Source organism: Pelobates fuscus, chromosome 8 (genome assembly GCF_036172605.1).
Source record: "Pelobates fuscus isolate aPelFus1 chromosome 8, aPelFus1.pri, whole genome shotgun sequence".
Classification (NCBI taxonomy): domain Eukaryota; kingdom Metazoa; phylum Chordata; class Amphibia; order Anura; family Pelobatidae; genus Pelobates; species Pelobates fuscus.
The window spans coordinates 38,842,110-38,861,056 of record NC_086324.1 but is presented as its reverse complement, the minus strand read 5'-3'; the positions used below and the strand labels follow the sequence as shown (position 1 = coordinate 38,861,056).

Here is an 18,947-nt window from a genome sequence, read left to right as displayed (position 1 = left end):
TTTCAAATTAAATAATTATGTTTTATGAATTAAGCTGAATTAATTGTAGGGGCCTGAGTTAATCAAAGGTTATACCCAGAAGTATATAATTGTTTGTAATTATAATGCTTATTAAATTATCACAAATTACTTCTTACCCAGGTGTCTAAATTACAGTGGATAGAAAGAGCACCTCATTTGACAAATGTTTCAAAATTACTATTTACTTTTCCAAATAACTCCTTGTATGGAGTTCATATGATATAATATAATATTTATTTAACATTTTACGATTATTCAATACATAAGGGTAACATTTGTTTTGCATTGGATGGCTGAATTTTTCTCTTAATGTATAGCTATTTAAATACTCAGAGTCCATATACTTGGTTTAGTTATATTATATATAAAATGTAAAACATAATGAATGGTGATGCATGCCAAAGAGATGTTTCATGATATCACGATTTTTCTATGAAAAAACATCACTGTTGCAGCTAACAAACTCAGAATGTTGAGTGTCATTATCATTATTTATTATTGTTATTATTATTGATTACATAATCATTAGAGCAGTTTATATAATTAAATAGCAGGAGAAACATAGAAACATAGAAACATAGAATGTGACGGCAGATAAGAACCATTCGGCCCATCTAGTCTGCCCAGTTTTCTAAATACTTTCATTAGTCCCTGGACTTATCTTATAGTTAGGATAGCCTTATGCCTATCCCACGCATGCTTAAACTCCTTTACTGTGTTAACCTCTACCACTTCAGCTGGAAGGCTATTCCATGCATCCACTACCCTCTCAGTAAAGTAATACTTCCTGATATTATTTTTAAACCTTTGTCCCTCTAATTTAAGACTATGTCCTCTTGTTGTGGTAGTTTTTCTTCTTTTAAATATAGTCTCCTCCTTTACTGTGTTGATTCCCTTTATGTATTTAAATGTTTCTATCATATCCCCCCTGTCTCGTCTTTCCTCCATGCTATACATGTTAAGATCCTTTAACCTTTCCTGGTAAGTTTTATCCTGCAATCCATGAACCAGTTTAGTAGCCCTTCTTTGAACTCTCTCTAAGGTATCAATATCCTTCTGAAGATAGGGTCTCCAGTGCTGTGTACAGTACTCCAAGTGAGGTCTCACCAGTGTTCTGTACAATGGCATGAGCACTTCCCTCTTTCTACTGCTAATACCTCTCCCTATACAACCAAGCATTCTGCTAGCATTTCCTGCTGCTCTATTACATTGTCTGCCTACCTTTAAGTCATCAGAAATAATCACCCCTAAATCCCTTTCCTCAGATGTTGAGGTTAGGACTCTATCAAATATTCTGTACTCTGCCCTTGGGTTTTTACGTCCAAGATGCATTATCTTGCACTTATCCACATTAAATGTCAGTTGCCACAACTCTGACCATTTTTCTAGTTTACCTAAATCATTTTCCATTTGGCTTATCCCTCCTGGAACATCAACCCTGTTACATATCTTAGTATCATCGGCAAAAAGACACACCTTACCATCAAGACTTTCTGCAATATCACTAATAAAAATATTAAAGAGAATGGGTCCAAGTACAGATCCCTGAGGTACCCCACTGGTGACAAGCCCAAGCTTCGAATATACTCCATTGACTACAACCCTCTGTTGCCTGTCACTCAGCCACTGCCTTACCCATACAACAATATTGGAATCCAAACTCAAAGATTGTAGTTTGTTGATAAGCCTTCTATGTGCAACAGTGTCAAAAGCCTTACTGAAATCGAGGTAAGCAATGTCTACTGCACCACCCTGATCTATAATTTTAGTTACCCAATCAAAAAAATCAATAAGATTAGTTTGGCATGATCTCCCTGAAGTAAACCCATGTTGTCTCTGATCTTGAAATCCATGTGTTTTTAGATGTTCAACAATCCTATCCTTTAACATGGTTTCCATCACTTTCCCCACTACTGAAGTTAGGCTTACTGGCCTATAGTTGCCCGACTCCTCCCTATTACCTTTCTTGTGAATGGGCACAACATTCGCTAACTTCCAATCTTCTGGGACTACTCCTGTTATCAATGATTGGTTAAATAAATCTGTTAATGGTTTTGCTAGTACACCACTAAGCTCTTTTAATAGCTTTGGGTGTATTCCATCAGGTCCCATTGACTTATTTGTCTTTACTTTTGACAGTTGAAATAGAACCTCTTCCTCTGTAAACTCACGTGTAATAAATGACTCATTTATCCTTTTTCTTAACTGAGGTCCCTTTCCTTCATTTTCATCTGTAAATACCGAACAAAAATATTCATTGAGGCAGTCAGCTAGACCTTTATCCTCATCTACATACCTTCCTTCTTTTGTTTTTAATCTAACTAATCCTTGTTTTACTTTTCTTTTCTCATTTATGTATCTAAAAAAGGTTTTGTCCCCCTTTTTTACTGACTGTGCTATTTTCTCTTCTGTGTGTGATTTGGAAGCTCTTATAACTTGCTTAGCCTCTTTCTGCCTAATCTTATAGGTCATTCTGTCTTCCTCACTCTGGTTTTTTTTATAATTACTAAATGCTAACTTTTTGTTTTTTACTATTTTGGCTACATCTGTGGAGTACCACAGTGGTTTCTTGAATTTTTTGCTTTTACTGACAAGCCTAATGCAATTTTCTGTTGCCTTCAGTAGTGCAACTTTTAAATAATCCCATTTCTTTTGGACTCCATTTAAATTGCTCCAGTCTGATAATGACTCCTTTACACATATTCTAATTTTGGAAAAGTCTGTTTTTCTAAAGTCTAAAACTTTTGTTTTTGTGTGGTGTGACTCAGTCACTGTTCTTATATTAAACCACACTGACTGATGATCACTGGATCCTAAACTTTCACCTACAGTAATATCTGATACCAAATCTCCATTTGTTAACACTAAATCTAGTATGGCCTCTTTACGAGTTGGCTCCTCAACGACTTGTTTTAGAGACAATCCCAGTAGGGAGTTTAGAATATGTGTGCTCCTGGCACAAGTAGCTATTTTTGTTTTCCAATTTACATCAGGAAGATTAAAGTCACCCATGATGATAACTTCCCCCTTCATTGTCATTTTAGCTATTTCTTCAACTAGTAGATTATCTAACTCTTCAATTTGTCCTGGGGGCCTATAAATCACACCTACACGAGTTACTGTGTGATTACCAAATTCTAACGTAACCCTATATACTATGGGATTACAAACAGGGCCGGCGCTACCTGTGAGGCGGACTAGGCAGCCGCCTAGGGCCAGGAGCGCCGGCCCCCCTCATGCTGCAGCCGCCCGAGCGCTCTGTAGAGAGCCTCAGGCAGCTGCAGCTTTGCCCGGGCTGATGTGTCCATGAGGGCGCACCGCCCGGGCGCAGCATGAGGAGAGGGGCTGACAGGAGGGAAGCGCTCAGCGCTCCCTCCTGTCACTCCCTCACTGTAGCGTGGTCGAGCACTGTATGGTTCGCGGGTAAAGGGAGCATCTGTCTCGTGTACCCGGCCGGACTAACAGATAGTGCACACTGAGTGTACACTACCCTTTAGTCCGGCCGGGTACAGGAAACAAAAGCTCCCTGTACCCGCGGACCATACAGGGCTCGGCCATGCTACAACATAGGTAGGGGAGGATGGGGGGATACATTTAAAGGGGGGGGGGGATAAATGGAAAGGGAGGGGGGTAATACATTGACAGAGAGGGGGGGTAATACATTGAATGGGGGGGATAAATTGACAGGGAGGGTGGAGGGAATAAATTGAAAGGGAGGGGGGAATAAATGGACAGGGAGGGGGGGATAAATTGACAGGCAGGGTGGGGGTAATAAATTGACAGGGAGGGTGGGGGGAATAAATTGAAAGGGAGGGTGGGGGGGAATAAATTGAAAGGGAGGGTGGGAGGAATAAATTGACAGGGATGGTGGGGGGAATAAATTGAAAGGGGGGGGAATAAATTGAAAGGGGGGGAATACATTGAAAGGGAGGGGAAAGAAATTGACAGGGTGGGAGGGAAGAAATTGACAGGGAGGGGAATTGACGGGGTTGGGAGGGGGAATGAGAGTGGGGAGGGGAGAAGAGAGTGACAGCTGGGGGAGACGAGAGTGACAAGGGAGGGGGGGAGAAGAGAGGGACAAGGGGGGGGGAGAAGAGAGTGATAAGGGAGGGAGAGGGGGAGAAGAGAGTGACAAGGGAGGGGGGAGAGATTGACATCCATCACACACACACAATGCACCCCTTACACACAAAGACAATGCACCCCTTGCACACAGAAAAACACACAATGCATTACACACACAGACACACACAGACACACACACACAAGCAATGCAACCCTTACACACAATGCATTCCTTACACACACTCAATGCACCCCTTACACACTCAATGCACCCCTTACAGACGCACACACTGCATCCCGTATACACAGAAACACACCTTGCAGCCCTTACACATACAAACACAGATTCACACAATGCATTACTTACACACATATCAGGACATCCCCTACTCCACCTCCTGTGAACAAACTCATTGGTGGAACATGAAGGTGGACCCTGGGACCCAGACCTTGAGCTGTGTAAAGAGCGTTAAAAGAATGGAGCTGCTTCCCGTTCTCCCAGAACATTGATTTTTGTGACCACCGTTACAAACAGCCTCCAGAAAGCCTGTTGTACACCAGACCAGTGGAGCCAGACTGAAGCGCTCCCTCCTGCCAGGTCACCTTCTGGACCCCCGGCGGGCGCCAGCATTCTAATGAGAGGCGGCGAGGGAGCTCTAACCTGTCTGCTCTGCTCCCTCGCGCGCCCTGTGCTGATTCTGCGGGAGACGGAATATGACGTCATATTCCGGCTCCCGGCATCAGCAGACAGCCCGCGAGGGAGCAGAGCAGACAGGTTAGAGCTCCCTCGCCGCCTCTCATTAGAACGCTGCCGCCCGCCGCACTGAAGCCCCACTGGACCCCAGGGACACATCCACACAAGCTCTCTCCAGGTAGGGAGGCTGGGTGGATATTATTATTAATTTTTGTGTGTCTGAAAATGTATGTGTGAGTGTGTGTGTGTGTGTGTGTGTGTGTGAGTGTGTGTCTGTGAGTGTGTGTGTCTGAAAGTGTATGTGTGAGTGTGTGTGTGTGTGTGTGTGTGTCTGAAAGTGTATGTGTGAGTGAGTGTGTGTGTGTCTGTGAGTGTGTGTGTCTGAAAGTGTATGTGTGAGTGTGTGTTTGTCTGAGTGTGTGTGTCTGTGTATGTGTCTGAAAGTGTATGTGTGAGTGTGTGTTTGTCTGTGAGTGTGTGTGTGTCTGTGTATGTGTTTGTCTGTGAGTGTCAGTGTGTGTATGTGTCTGTGAGTGTGTGTGTCTGAAAGTGTATGTGTGAGTGTGTGTTTGTCTGTGAGTGTGTGTCTGTGAGTGTGTGTGTATGTGTCTGTGAGTGTGTGTGTCTGTGAGTGTGTGTCTGAAAGTGTATGTGTGAGTGTGTGTTTGTCTGTGAGTGTGTGTGTCTGTGTATGTGTTTGTCTGTGAGTGTGTGTCTGTGAGTGTGTGTATGTGTCTGTGAGTGTGAGTGTGTGTGTGTATGTGTCTGTCAGTGTGTGTGTATGTGTTTGTCAGTGTGTGTGTGTATGTGTTTGTCAGTGTGTGTGCATGTGTTTGTCAGTGTGTGTGTATGTGTTTGTCTTTTTGTGTGTATGTGTTTGTCTGTGAGTGTGTGTCTGTATGTGTTTGTCTGTGAGTGTGTGTCTGTATGTGTATGTGTTTGTCTGTGAGTGTGTGTATGTGCATGTGTTTGTCTGTGAGTGTGTCTGTGTATGTGTTTGTCTGTGAGTGTGTGTGTCTGTGTATGTGTCTGTGTGTGTCTGTGAATGATTGAATAAATGTGTGTGTATGTCAGTGTATGCGTGTGTGTTTGTGAGTGTCTGTCAAATCAGTGAGATTATGTTTGTGATTGAGTGTGTGTCTGTCAATGAATGATTGTGTGTCAGATCAGTGAGTCTGTGTCTGTCAGTGACGTCTGTGTGTTTGTCATTGAGTGTGTCTGGCTGTTAGTGTGTATACACCACTGAGTGTAGCGTGGCGGAGCGGAGCGCAGTACAGGAGCTTCTGTTTCCTGTACCTGGCCAGACTGAGAGGAGGTGCTCACTGAGAGAGCACTTCCTGTCAGTCCAGCCAGGTACAGAAAACTGAAGCTCCTGTAGAGGGTCTGCTCCGCAACGCTACAAGACAGGTAGGAGGCACACCAGGAAGGGGAGTGTGACCGCTAAGAGGGTGGGGGGTGCACCAAGGGACAGAGAGGGGAGGGGAGAGAAAAACCAAGGGACAGGGAAAGGAGGGGGGGGGGAGAGGAACACTAAGGGACGGGGAAGAGGGAGGGGCTGGTTAGGAGGCACATAGGTGTAGATGTTAATTTTAGAGGGGGGGGAGGCGGAAAAATGGATCTTCGCCTATGTACCCAAAAATCCTTGCACCGGCCCTGAGAGCGATCCATACAATACACAGAACTGGGTACAACACAAAGATACCCATATAATGCACAGAGCTGGGCAGGCTGCTGAGATATCCATACAACAGGCAGAGCTGAATAAAATACAGGGAGAAAACACATTGGCCTCAATTTAATATTTTTGGATAAGCCGTTCAAATTATTTTCATATTTTTGGATAAACTTACAATTATTTAATATTTGATTTTTTTTTTAAATGTTTTCATATATTGATACATTTTTGATATTTGAATATATCTTCGCCTGTGTAGGCATGTATTTCTTTTAGCCCACTCTTTTGTATCTTACCTCATTTTGTGGTACATTTTTTAATTTTCTCCCCCTTTTCAGAGTATCCTCCTTTTGTCATTCTTATCACGAATTTTATGTCTCTATCGCTCTTTTGTGTTTTTTTTACCCCCATATTTATCACATATTCCCCTTTTGCCATTCTTGTGTCTCCTACTTCCTCGTTTGTGTCGCTTACCCCAATGCCTCTTACTCCCTTTTTGCCTATCAAACTATTGTTTCTCTTGAAAAAGAGAGTATGTGTCCAGTCAAGGGCAGTGAGCTAGAATGGAAGGCATATTTCAAATCTAGCCTGTTTTTTACATGCATAGCTGCTCTTAAGAAAGATTCTCCAGACAGCCACCAGTCAGGAGAAGGAGCACTGTAGAGAATTCAAGACAAGATTATTCAAGATTATTTTAATTTTGTACATACAATGACTGGATTATGTTTATATACTTTTTCCCCATATTTTTTTAGCTTAATACCATTCTCCTAGCAAAAACTCTTAGTGATCGTAAACTTCAAATTATTTTTCCCACATAAAAACTGGTGGGGCACTGCCTAAGTGCCCCTATGGATGAGCCACCACTGATCACGACTAGAGAGGGTCAGAACTGTTCTGACCCTTTCCAAAATCCCCCTTTATTCAAATAATAGGATTTTGGATGGCTAAATAAAAAAAAAGTGCTCTGTACAAATAGCTATGAATACATTAATAACTCTGAAAATTACTATTGCACAGACAGGACCACACATTGAAAAATCATAAATTATTAGTTTTTTTCACTGTGCAAAGTAAGAATGCACTCAGTTATAAATGGCAATATAATATGTTTCAACATTTTATCGAGGTAGAAATAAAAAAAAATGGGTGCAGGAATGGATGTAGGAAAAGTGTTTAATGCAACATATAAGTCAATATCAATCACATGTTCTTCTCAAACAAAATACCATTTGTACATAAATACAACAAAAAGTTGCAATCTTTTATACATCAACCTGGTTTTTAGACAGAACTCTTTTGTGTCCTAGTGGCCGTGGTAATATCAGCTTTAACATTACATCAGCAACAATGGCTGGTGCATAGGACAATGGCAACCAAAAAAATTTGGCGTCCCATCCAGCTCCATATCGTGTTCTGGGATATCTTGCTGTCAAGGCGTGTTCCATGCAGTTCGTCACTTTAGAAATGTCAGCATCACAAAATGTGTTCATTGATAGCCTCTGGACTTTCACATCTAGAAGAAAAGTGTATTCTTTGATTATCTCTATTCCCTATGAGTTACCCTCATAAGGGAGTTACCCTCCCTTTTAACTTGTCTAAGGTTAGACAGAACTACAGTTGGTTTCGTACACAATAAGAAAATGTTGAGATAATTGGAACACTGTCAACCTTTTAAGAGAAGCTAACTATGCAGCTGTAAACTGGGCTAGGCTAAATCAGTTAAAGGAACACTATAGGCACCCAAACTACTTCATCTCATTGAAGTGGTCTTCGTTCAGTATCCCTGTCCCATTAACCCTGCAAGGTAAAACATTGCAGTTTTCAGAGAATGTTTATTTTGCAGGGTTAACACAGCCTCTAGTAATGTCTCCCAGACAGCCACTAGTGGTGCTTCCTGGCTTTTCAAAGAGTTTAACGCCGTAAAACGATGCTGGATGTCCTCAGGAGGAGACAGAGCCTGTGCTGAGGGACCTAACCCCTTAAGGACACATGACATGTGTGACATGTCATGATTCCCTTTTATTCCAGAAGTTGGGTCCTAAAGGGGTTAAACCTTTTAATTTAGGGGGCTGACAATACGTTTTTGGCAGAGGGACACTATAGCGTTAGGAGTACAATCTTGTATTTCCTATGCTATAGTGATCCTTTAAAAGTGGTGCCCTGAGACTCAAGAACATTTAGTGAGTACTTTTAAAAAATATGAGTGCAAAATGTATTTAAAACATGGGGTGCATAGCTAGCATTTAAATATGGATCAAAATAGCAATTCTGTATATAAATTGCAGGGCAGGGATTGCTAAACATTTAAATTCCGTAACTTTACACAATCTTAATTCCTAAATATTCATGCATAATTTACAGATTTATGGGGATGGGGGGGAGGGGTAAATTAATATGGATCTCACAATATTTCACACTAGAATCATACTAAAGTGTAGAATAATAAAATAGAAACAGATATATACTTTGCAACGTATAAATTAATATCAATACACTTGGTATGATAAAAATAGTTAAATAGGATGATGAAATATCTGCGAATGGTTGTTTGTAAGGACCTGACAGCATTTCTAGGAATACAGCTTGTAGATTAATTATACTGCTTCGGCTACACAAAGCAGATGTTCTATATAGGACTTTTCAAGCTGTTATTAATGCTAGCAAATACTCTTGGTTCTGCAATCGTAGCACACCTAAACTTCCCTTCTTCCCTTCCCTGGCTGTAGAATGAAACCAAAAAATTTACCTAAATATAGAGCTGTAGTGTATATGTGGGGGGAGGAGGGGTTCATATGCCTTTCCTACATTCAGTTCTGATTTTGGAGCTTTGTCCAGCCACCCTAATTTTGTTCCCTGTTGTTCTGCATCTGGGGAAACCAGTGAAGAGTCCTCAGGTAGCACAGTGCGAGTGCATCAGTAGACGTGCTCGCTCCGTGCAGCGGGCACTAGGAGCATGCAAGAAGAGCTCCCTGCATGGTCCTCTATATAGAGGGCTGACTGAAAGATTGTCTTTAAGCCTGGCATTCTTGACGCAAAACTAGCGTACTTCTTCAGTTGGCGAATACTCCTTCTTTCACCAGTGATGCAAGTTACAACACTGACGACACACCTTTGGAAGACCCCTGTCCCATTTCTCCCTGCGACAGAGCTAGGAGTTATGTATTTACTGCCCCTATGCAGAGGTACATTCATTTTATGCTGGGTGTGGAACAGTTAAAGTAAACTTTATGGGCTAAATTTCATTTTGCTCTTATCTTGTGAGTAGAACATTTAATGAATGCAAAAGCCAAACTCTAACTTCAAGTCCCCAAATCTGAACAAAAAAAATACTCCACTGTTTCATTACGTGACCCAAATGTTTATACATGAATTATCATTGCTGAGGACTGAATAAACCGTAACTGGATAACATTGAATTGTGTGGAATTTATTTGGTTGGTCAAATCAGTGAGCAACACTTAGTTGCACATCAGTTAAAAATGTCTGAGGCGGTGTGTTAAAATCATAATTCACCCTTTACTAAATAGTCCTCTCCAAAACAGATAGATACATTGGCAAGGTTTGTATCTCAACAAACTTCATTGCTGCTATCCCGAGGCAAGTGCTGGAACCTGATAGGAGCTAAATATTTTTTTACACTATCTAGTAGTCCATATTTTATTTAGTGGTTTGCCTGCTAGCACAATGTATAGATTCACATATCAGCAGATTAAAACTGAGCTTATTCTGTAATCTAGTCACAATTTATTTATTATATTCCTTTAAAATAAGTGATTTCTTAGTGTGGATAGCTGGAAAAACCCAAAAAAACAAAATACTCATTTTAACATGCCGGGATGCCTGTTCACTCAAAAGGAAAATTTAAATCAGCTGTGATAATCTGAGGAATTTTCACTCCAGTTTTTCAATGTAAGAGTGAAAATTAGAGAGCCATGGTTAGGAATTCTTACATTTTTCAAAATACTTCTCTCCATATAAACGTTTGACTTCAGGTGTTAATCGGTTCCAAAGTCGGTTTAAATCTTTCTCAATAATTTCCAGGCTAGTTACTCCAGTCTTAAAGAAACCAGGTTCGATAATGCTAACTTTCACGCCAAAATACTGCATGTCTCTCCTAAAATGGAAAAGAAAATTATTAAACCCTTTGGCCTCTTTATATTTTAACACTCTTCGTGTTATGTGATTGTTTAAGACATTATTTAATATGTATTTTTAGAATTTCACACTGGAATGTTGGAGGGTCTGCTTAATAGATTTTTTGCGTGCGCACTCTTGCTAATTTAATTTGTGATTGTTTAATTTGTGTTTAATTTCATTCCTCCTGTTGTTAGCAGGCTAAAATAAAGAGATCGTATTCACCACAATAAGAAACTACAAATATAACATACTATACATGGATTTATTGGAAATATACACTTGAAACAGATGATCTCATTACACTTTAAGTTCTGTAAGTGGGCCACTAAAATAAGAGACATTTAAGAAAAAAAAAGATCCCTAGCACTAAGCAGAAGAAGTTTTACTAATTAATGTCTTTGATGTTCTGATTACTTACCTTAAGCTGTCCGAAAAAGATTCCACCCCACATTTAGATAAACAGTAGCCACCACCTCCAAATGCAAGTCTTCCCATAACACTGGCTACGTTAACTATCCTTCCTCTGGCCTTTTTTATTAGTGGCAGGAATTTCAAGGTAACTTCAATAAGTCCAATCAGGTTGACATCAAGAACTCTATGAAAGTCTTCAATATCCATCCAATCAGTTGGTCCAATAGGAATGGCTCTTCCAGCATTGTTGACCAATCCAAATAATCCTATTTAAAAGAAAAGTATATGCAAACCTAAGGACCAATAAAAAGTGCTTTTTATCCCCAAGTTGACACAGTTTTAGCTCCACTTAGTCTTTTCCGTTTGTTTGTTTTTTGTTATTAAATGATTCACCTACCCTTTTTGGATTACCACCTTGCTCCCCTTTATCAAGAGAGAGTGAATCTCAATGATCACAGGTATGTACATCTTATATTTAACAAATATTTGATACATTAGTTCCCTCTTGCTCACAAGAATAAACTCCATCAACTCAAGGCGAAAATAATCAACATTTTAAATATAAACACAGCAAAGAGGGGAGCAATAGCAGGAGTTGTAATGAAAAAATAATCTCATCTTTACCACTCACAAAGAATATATAGACATACAAATATGTGGCAGATCAGCAAGACAAAATTACAAAAAAAAAATTGACTAGAGTTATTGAGAAAAGAAGAGACAAAAAAAGGATATTACAACATGCCTGAATGGGATGGACTTTTTGTATCTAAACAGATACTTTATCAACAGCAACATCATCTACATACCTTTTATGCAGCTGGTTCTAGGTAGCATTTATCATAATATCTCTCTGATTAGTTCGTTAAGATACTTCCCGCATAGTATAACGATTATTAGACATAATATTGCTCTGAGAGGCATTCTGTTATTTCTTTAGTATCTCAATAAATGTATATATAATTATGTATATAGTGCTTGTTATTTAACACCTGAATCTAACTTTATTCAGGTAAATGTTGCCTATTGCAAGTAAGCTATTTTGCACAATAACTCTGTTATCCAAATAACAGCTGGATTATTTTGAATTATTCACAATATTGGAGTAAAATCCAGACAAGGCCGGTTGATTGATTCAAGCGAAAAGCAGAAGGAACTATATCAACTCTATCCGAAAGAAGCAAATTAATAAAATAAAATAAAAAGTTCAAGCTCTTTTAATTTCGGTTATTTGTAATTATTAAAAAAGAAGTACCTTTGTTACCGGTTTCTGTGGCCACGTATGCTACAGCATTATCAATACTCCTGGGGTTTGTTACGTTCAGGATTACAGTTCGCAGTGATGACGAAGTGCAGGCTTTTAATTCCTGGCTTCCTTTTTCAGTTAGACAGGCAGCAATTACAATAAACCCTTTTCTGTAAAGTCTTTGTGCCAACAAGTTGCCAAATCCAGTATCACAACCTGTGATGAAAATGTGTTTTTCACAAACATCTTTGACTTTGAGGCTGTCTCTGATGGCCCAACAGATAATTATGAAGGCAATGGAAGTCAACGAACCTATTAATGCTGGGTTAAGTGTCAAAATCTGAAATAAATACATTTGAAAGTTAAAATTGTCTCCTGTAACATCTTGATAACATGATAGATTTTAACTAGTGTATGACAGCAGCTACAATCAGCAACAATCAAATTTTCTCTCTGACAAGTACCTGTATTGCCATGAAGAAAGAAAGCTTGAGTGTTCCAAATGTGGCATCTATTCTGTCGCAGACAGCCATAGCAGACGCCACATCTACTCCCTCCCAATGGTATGTATTAAAACAAGCAATAAGTGCCCCACATTTAATAACAAACCTACTCGGGGTCCCGCCATAACAGTATCCATGTAATATCATAATGTTGGCTACAACAAAACGGTCATTATTATTATTGCACAAATGGGTTCCAAAACTGGAATCGCTACCGATAGGCATGTATGCCACTATGCAGAGCTTGCAATACCGCACACGTGACCTGTCTAGCGACTTGGAGTCAGAAGGGAATAAAAAGAGTAATACATATACTGGGGAAGGAAGGGATTTGTCCATTTTCAGATTTACAGACTACTTTTGCATTACCAGACAAATAATTGTTCACATATCTTTGTAAAAAAACATATTTTAGAGAAGGATAAATTAGGAGTGGAGTTAAACAAGCTGCAGGATATTGATAAATTATGTCTAGGAGTAGGAGTCTTAACAAAGTCTCTGTCCTTATGCTACACAAAGTTACTGACAATTTACCGACCTGTGAAATTGAGATATATAGTACAATGGGAAAAATAACTTGAATGTGAGTTAGAACCAAGTAGATGGTATGCGGCAATGACGGGGGTTCAAAGGGCCACCCATTGCTAAGACCACATACAATCATCTTATAAGTTGTGGATGAAGTGGTATCTCACACCTCAACATCTTGCCCACGTATATCCTGGGGTTACCCCCACGTGCTGGCGGTGTGGCGGGGAGACAGACACTTTAATTCAGATGTTTTGGCATTGTTTAATTTTAAAAACTCTTGGCCGCAGGTATAGGAGCTTATCGAACGCTCTACGACTTTGTCGCTTCCCCTCTGTCCAGAGATTTATTTGTTTCACGTGTTGCCCAGAACCTTCTCGAAACATGCTGCTACATTAGCTGTGCACATCTCGCTGGCAGCAAAGACATGCTTAGCGAGACTGTGGAAATCCTCAAATCGACCTGATATTAGGTTAGTTACAGAAAAAATAAACCATACAAAAAAATGTGAGGAAATGCCACATATAATTATGGGTGCGACAGGAAAATTTACCAAAGCATGGGGACAATGGCAAGAATAATTTATGGTGGAGCACTGTACCGATACAGATTAGGAGACTCCAACCTGAGTACTTCATGAGATGTACCTAGAACATCTCATGAAATTGTATTTAGAACATCTCAGGCAATTATAGTATTTTTCCTTTGTTGCTCTTTCGTCTTTTTTTCTTTTTTGGCTTTATGTTTGTTTATGTTCTTTTTTTAAAATTATATTTCAAAATGGATAACAAATGTATAGATGTTACATTGTATGCAGGTATTATTGCGATTTTTTTTATGAAAGAGAGTCTTTGATATAACAATATAGATTCATTTACAAAAAATAAAAAAAAAGAAACAGAAAAAAAAGAAAGTTAAAATGTTCTCATGTAACATCTTGATACATGATACATTTTAACTAGTGTATGACAGCAACTTCAATCAGCACCAATCACTGGCTTATTGTGCTGGGAATAATAGTTCACGATGATGATCATTGCTTCATACATGGTGTGATATAAAATGTATTCAGTGTCTATTAAACAGTATATATTACGTGTTTAATGTGTTTTGTTTCTTGCACTATGGATTCTGTTACCTCCTTGAATCTGTCAAACAGGTCTTCTTCTTGAACTTCCTGTAAACAGAACAGAAAAAAACCTGAAAAATTCAGCCAAGCAAGTTCATTAAAGAAATGCTGTTGAAACACTGTAATATATATTCAAGGTTTGAAAGTTCAGCTCTGTGGAATTAAGGAAAGCTCATTAAAGGAAAGCTATAGTGTCCCTGTCCCTATATCTATACAGGTTTCCCCACACCACCATTTCTAATAAATATATTTAAAATAAAGGACTTACTTATCTGTTTTCCAATGCAAGAAGAGGCTCCCTCATTGCTGCTTACCTCTCCGCCCCACAGAGGAGCATGGTGGACCTAATGCGCATGCACGTCGTGCCCATTCAAGCTTCCTATAGGAAAGCATATCTCTTCCAGCATCCTAGTGTGAGAGAGAGCGTAGGGACATTCTCCTGTCCCTACACACAGAGCACCATGCTATAACATACCACTACAGTGCTGAAAGAGTTAGCTGGGAAAGAGTATAGCCATTTATTTGTTAACAAAAGTTTGGCCGTGCTACAATTATGTGGGTACAAAGTAGCATCCGACATAAACTATCGATAAAGAGGCTGGGACAGATGCAAACTGTGGATGAAGAGAGGGATATTGGTGCAGATTAAAATTGTGGGGATGTTATTATTAATTATATAGAGTAGACATATTTGGAAGCACTTTACAATTAGAGAAATAAGCAAGGAAGGCCCTGTTTAAACAAGCTTTACATCTATGGAAGGTAGATATATATATTGTTAGGTGTCCAGGAATTGAACCTGAGTTCAATGTGTCTGGGAATTGAACCTAAGCTCCGTCTGATGCATGATTTTCCCTAAGTCATTCTGGTTATACAACAGACTGGCCATGTCACCTGGTGTTGGGAGAACTAAAATAAATTTCAGTGCAAATGCAGGATTATCTGAGCTTACACTGTACTTGTAATGTAATTCAAGGCATTTAAACCCATACATGAATGCTTCATCAGCGTTTAGCATGTGGACAGCCTTTATTGACCGCTCTGCTGTGCAGCCTGCCACCCTGGTGTACACGCATGCCAGGATAACTTGCCCTCTTGGTTAGTAGGCACATTAACCATGGTGCTAATTGTGTCATGGGAATTCCCACCAACCAGGCAAGCAGCCTCTCCCTCCCTCCGGTTCCCAATATAACGCCTGCCAAAGTTGGCACGTCTGCAGATTCAAACTTTGGGGAACAGTGGAGGGAAAGAGATTAGGCCAGAAACAAACTGGAGAGGAGATTAGACAATACAAAAACTGTGGTGAGAGGGGGAATGAAGCAGACACACACTGGACTGAGTAGTGTCTATTCCCTGAGACTCCATGTAAATATCTGCTATCACACTTCACAACTGCACACCTGCATTCTCACACACAGCATGCAAAAACAAAAAACTGCATTATACCCAACTGACACAGCACACACAAATATTTCTCAATTTTTACACTCTTGAATTACCTACAAGAAAAGATTGCATTTGTTATCACTTTTTCTACACAGAATTTGTACTCCTCATTTGCACACGGACTCTACAGAAAATACACCCCTGGACACACTGGCACTAGAAACACATACCGTATATACTCTAATATAAGTCGACCCGAATATTAGTCGAGACCCCTAATTTTACCCCAAAAAACTCGAGTATAAGACTAGGGTGGGAAATGCCGCAGCTACTGGTAAATTTCTAAATAAAATTATATCCCCAAAAAATTATATTAATTGAATATTTATTTACAGTGTGTGTATATAATGAATGCAGTGTGTGTGTGTGTGTATGAATGCAGTGTGTGATACAGGGTGTGTTTGTGTATGTGATGCAGAGCCTTGGTGGGAGGTGGGCATTTTTATTATTTTTTTTAATTATTATTATTTTAATATTATAATTTGTTTGTTATATTATTAATATTTTTTATTTTATTATTATGTTTTTTAATATTATTAATATTTTATTTTATTATTATTTAAATTTGTATGTATATTTTTTTCGTCCCCCCCCTGCTTGATACATGGCCAGGGAGGGGGGCTCTCATTCCCTGGTGGTCCAGTGGATGGGCTGTGTAGGAGGGGGGTTGGCAGAGAGCTGTTACTTACCTTCACAGCAGCTCCTGTCAGCTCCCTTCTCTCTCCTCCGGTCCGGTCAGCTCCCTTCTTCTCCAGTGTAAGTCTCGCGGCCGCGCAGAGCGTTGGCTCTCGCGAGACTTGCACTGGAGGAGAAGGGAGCTGATCGGAACGGAGGAGAAGGGAGATGAAAGGAGCTGCTGTGAAGGTAAGTTACAGCTCTCTGCCAGCCCCCAACAGGACCGCCGGGCTTGTAATGAGCCCAGCGGTCCTTGTCTGTATTATAGCAATGTAAGTTACCATAATACAGACATTGACTCGAGTATAAGTCGAGTTGGGGTTTTTCAGCACAAAAAAATGTGCTGAAAAACTAGACTTATACTCGAGTATATACGGGAAATATTTTTTTTTCATTACACAGATATTGCACAAAAACAAATAGGCCCATTAATAAAACCTTACATGATATAAAAATACAATCCGTAAAAAATGAAAATCCAGCGCACTTCCTATCTACTAAACAGCTACATTGGTGCGGATTTTGTACATTTTATTAAATACACCTAATCTAGGCAAAAAAAATAGCTGGAGCTCCTTAAGAAGGGGAACCAAGCCCCTCCCACAACTTCAGGCCCTGCCTTCCATATATATATATATATGAAAAAACAGGGGGGTGGTTGCACTCACCTGAACATGCTTCAATGGGGTGCTGCTGGGGGCCAATACATACAGTCAAAAATTAAAATCCGGCGCACTCCCTATCTACTAAACAGCTACGTTGGTGCTGATTTTGTAAGTTTTATTAAAAACACATAATCTAGGCAAAAAAATAATGAGGATTTAGTTACATTATATGTTCATACATTGCATAAGCCTGCCACAACGTCAATAAAAATACAATCCAGCATTCACTCACACTACACACAGATACATTCATGTACACATACCCCACATCTGTTTTTATACTCACACACAGACATTAAACAATAGTACACATATATTATTTACGCAAATACACAATTAATTATTTATTAAACAGTGAATTGCGGAAAATTGACAAGAATATTGCACATTTTGGGCCAAAATAGCAGAAAAAAATATGATACTTCTATTACAGCCTAGATTTTGGAATCCAATCTTCAATTTGACACAATTGTTATATTCCGAATTAGACATATGCACAATCTACTGCTATATTTTAAATCCATCAAACGGTCCGTCCATCCTTCCACACATCAATCTATCGATCTTTCCATCTGTCCGTCCATTCATCCATTTATTATTCTGTCTATTAGTCTGTCGATTTTGCAGCACAGACGTTCGTATAGTGATTGTACCAGTCAGGTGCATCTCTTACACAACTGATCCTGCATGTTAGGTACATTTGTTTATGGATATTTTTTTGTCCTTAAAACAATAACAATATTCATTAAACATGAGCAGGTAAACATATCTAATATAAATTATTATTATTTATTATTCTAAAAGTAATTTATTTTAAAGGTGACTTACCTCCTGTCCCTGCATCATACAACGTGACAAGCAACAGCAAAATGACAACGAAGCATGTGATTTAGAAGGAATGTATAAAATCCTCGGTCAAAGCATTGCCCTTTCTCATAAGGCTCTTTAAATTTTAATATACATATGTTTAAAAATAGTGACTACATCCTAAAGCATCCTGTAAAACAAAGCAAAAAAAAATACTTCAATTGCTGTTAACGATTAGTTCCACCAGACTACCATCGGCCCTGTGATAATCCCTCTGCTTGCTGTAAATATTCACTTTGGAGATTCACGTATCCTTGGCCACGATTATATTTGGAATGTAGTTGCTTAATCCTTATTAGTGAAGACTAAATCACAAGCATCTAAGTTCCATCAGTGCTGGCGGGGCCATGAGTTAAATGTGGTTACACAAAGCTCTCTCTAGGGTATTACCAAGTGTATGCATTTAGATTCGACTATTCACAGATCAACTGGCTAGCTTTTCAGAAAAGTGTCCTCTGTGCCCGACCAGCCCAACAGCTTAAGTTCTCAGAAATCTTGTGTTTGTTTATTTACTTCTGTAATGACTGCAGTGGTTATTCAAGGAGACGCTTCAGGATTGAGTTGACTCATTATTTTTTAATGTATTACAGAAATAATTAAAAATAGAAAGAAAAAAACAATAAATTAACAATAATAAAAAATTAATATATGCTCACTAAGCGTTTGCATTTGCTGCAAAATTGAATGAATTGCAGCTTTTGCTGTGAGGTTTTCCAACGAGGAGCTGACTCAACCTTTTTCTATATTATTATTATTTTATTATTTATATAGCGCCAGCAAATTCCGTAGCGCTGTACAATGGGTGGACTAACAGACACGTAATTGTAACCAGACAAATGGACGCACAGGAACAGAGGGGTTAAAGGCCCTGCTCAATGAGCT

At 39.3% G+C, this 18,947-nt stretch overlaps 1 protein-coding gene across 1 annotated transcript; it reads right to left on the bottom strand.

The window, feature by feature from the left end:
* Positions 1 to 7,613: 7,613 nt before the first annotated feature.
* LOC134571447 (retinol dehydrogenase 7-like) lies at positions 7,614 to 18,430 on the bottom strand. The gene is made up of 6 exons (XM_063429699.1): positions 18,027 to 18,430; positions 14,422 to 14,460; positions 12,262 to 12,592; positions 11,014 to 11,272; positions 10,409 to 10,572; positions 7,614 to 7,971 (listed from the first exon to the last, which is right to left on the bottom strand). Exons 1-6 carry the CDS (start codon positions 18,042 to 18,044, stop codon positions 7,721 to 7,723), a joined length of 1,062 nt encoding a protein of 353 aa, XP_063285769.1. The 5' UTR covers positions 18,045 to 18,430; the 3' UTR covers positions 7,614 to 7,720.
* Positions 18,431 to 18,947: the final 517 nt, after the last annotated feature.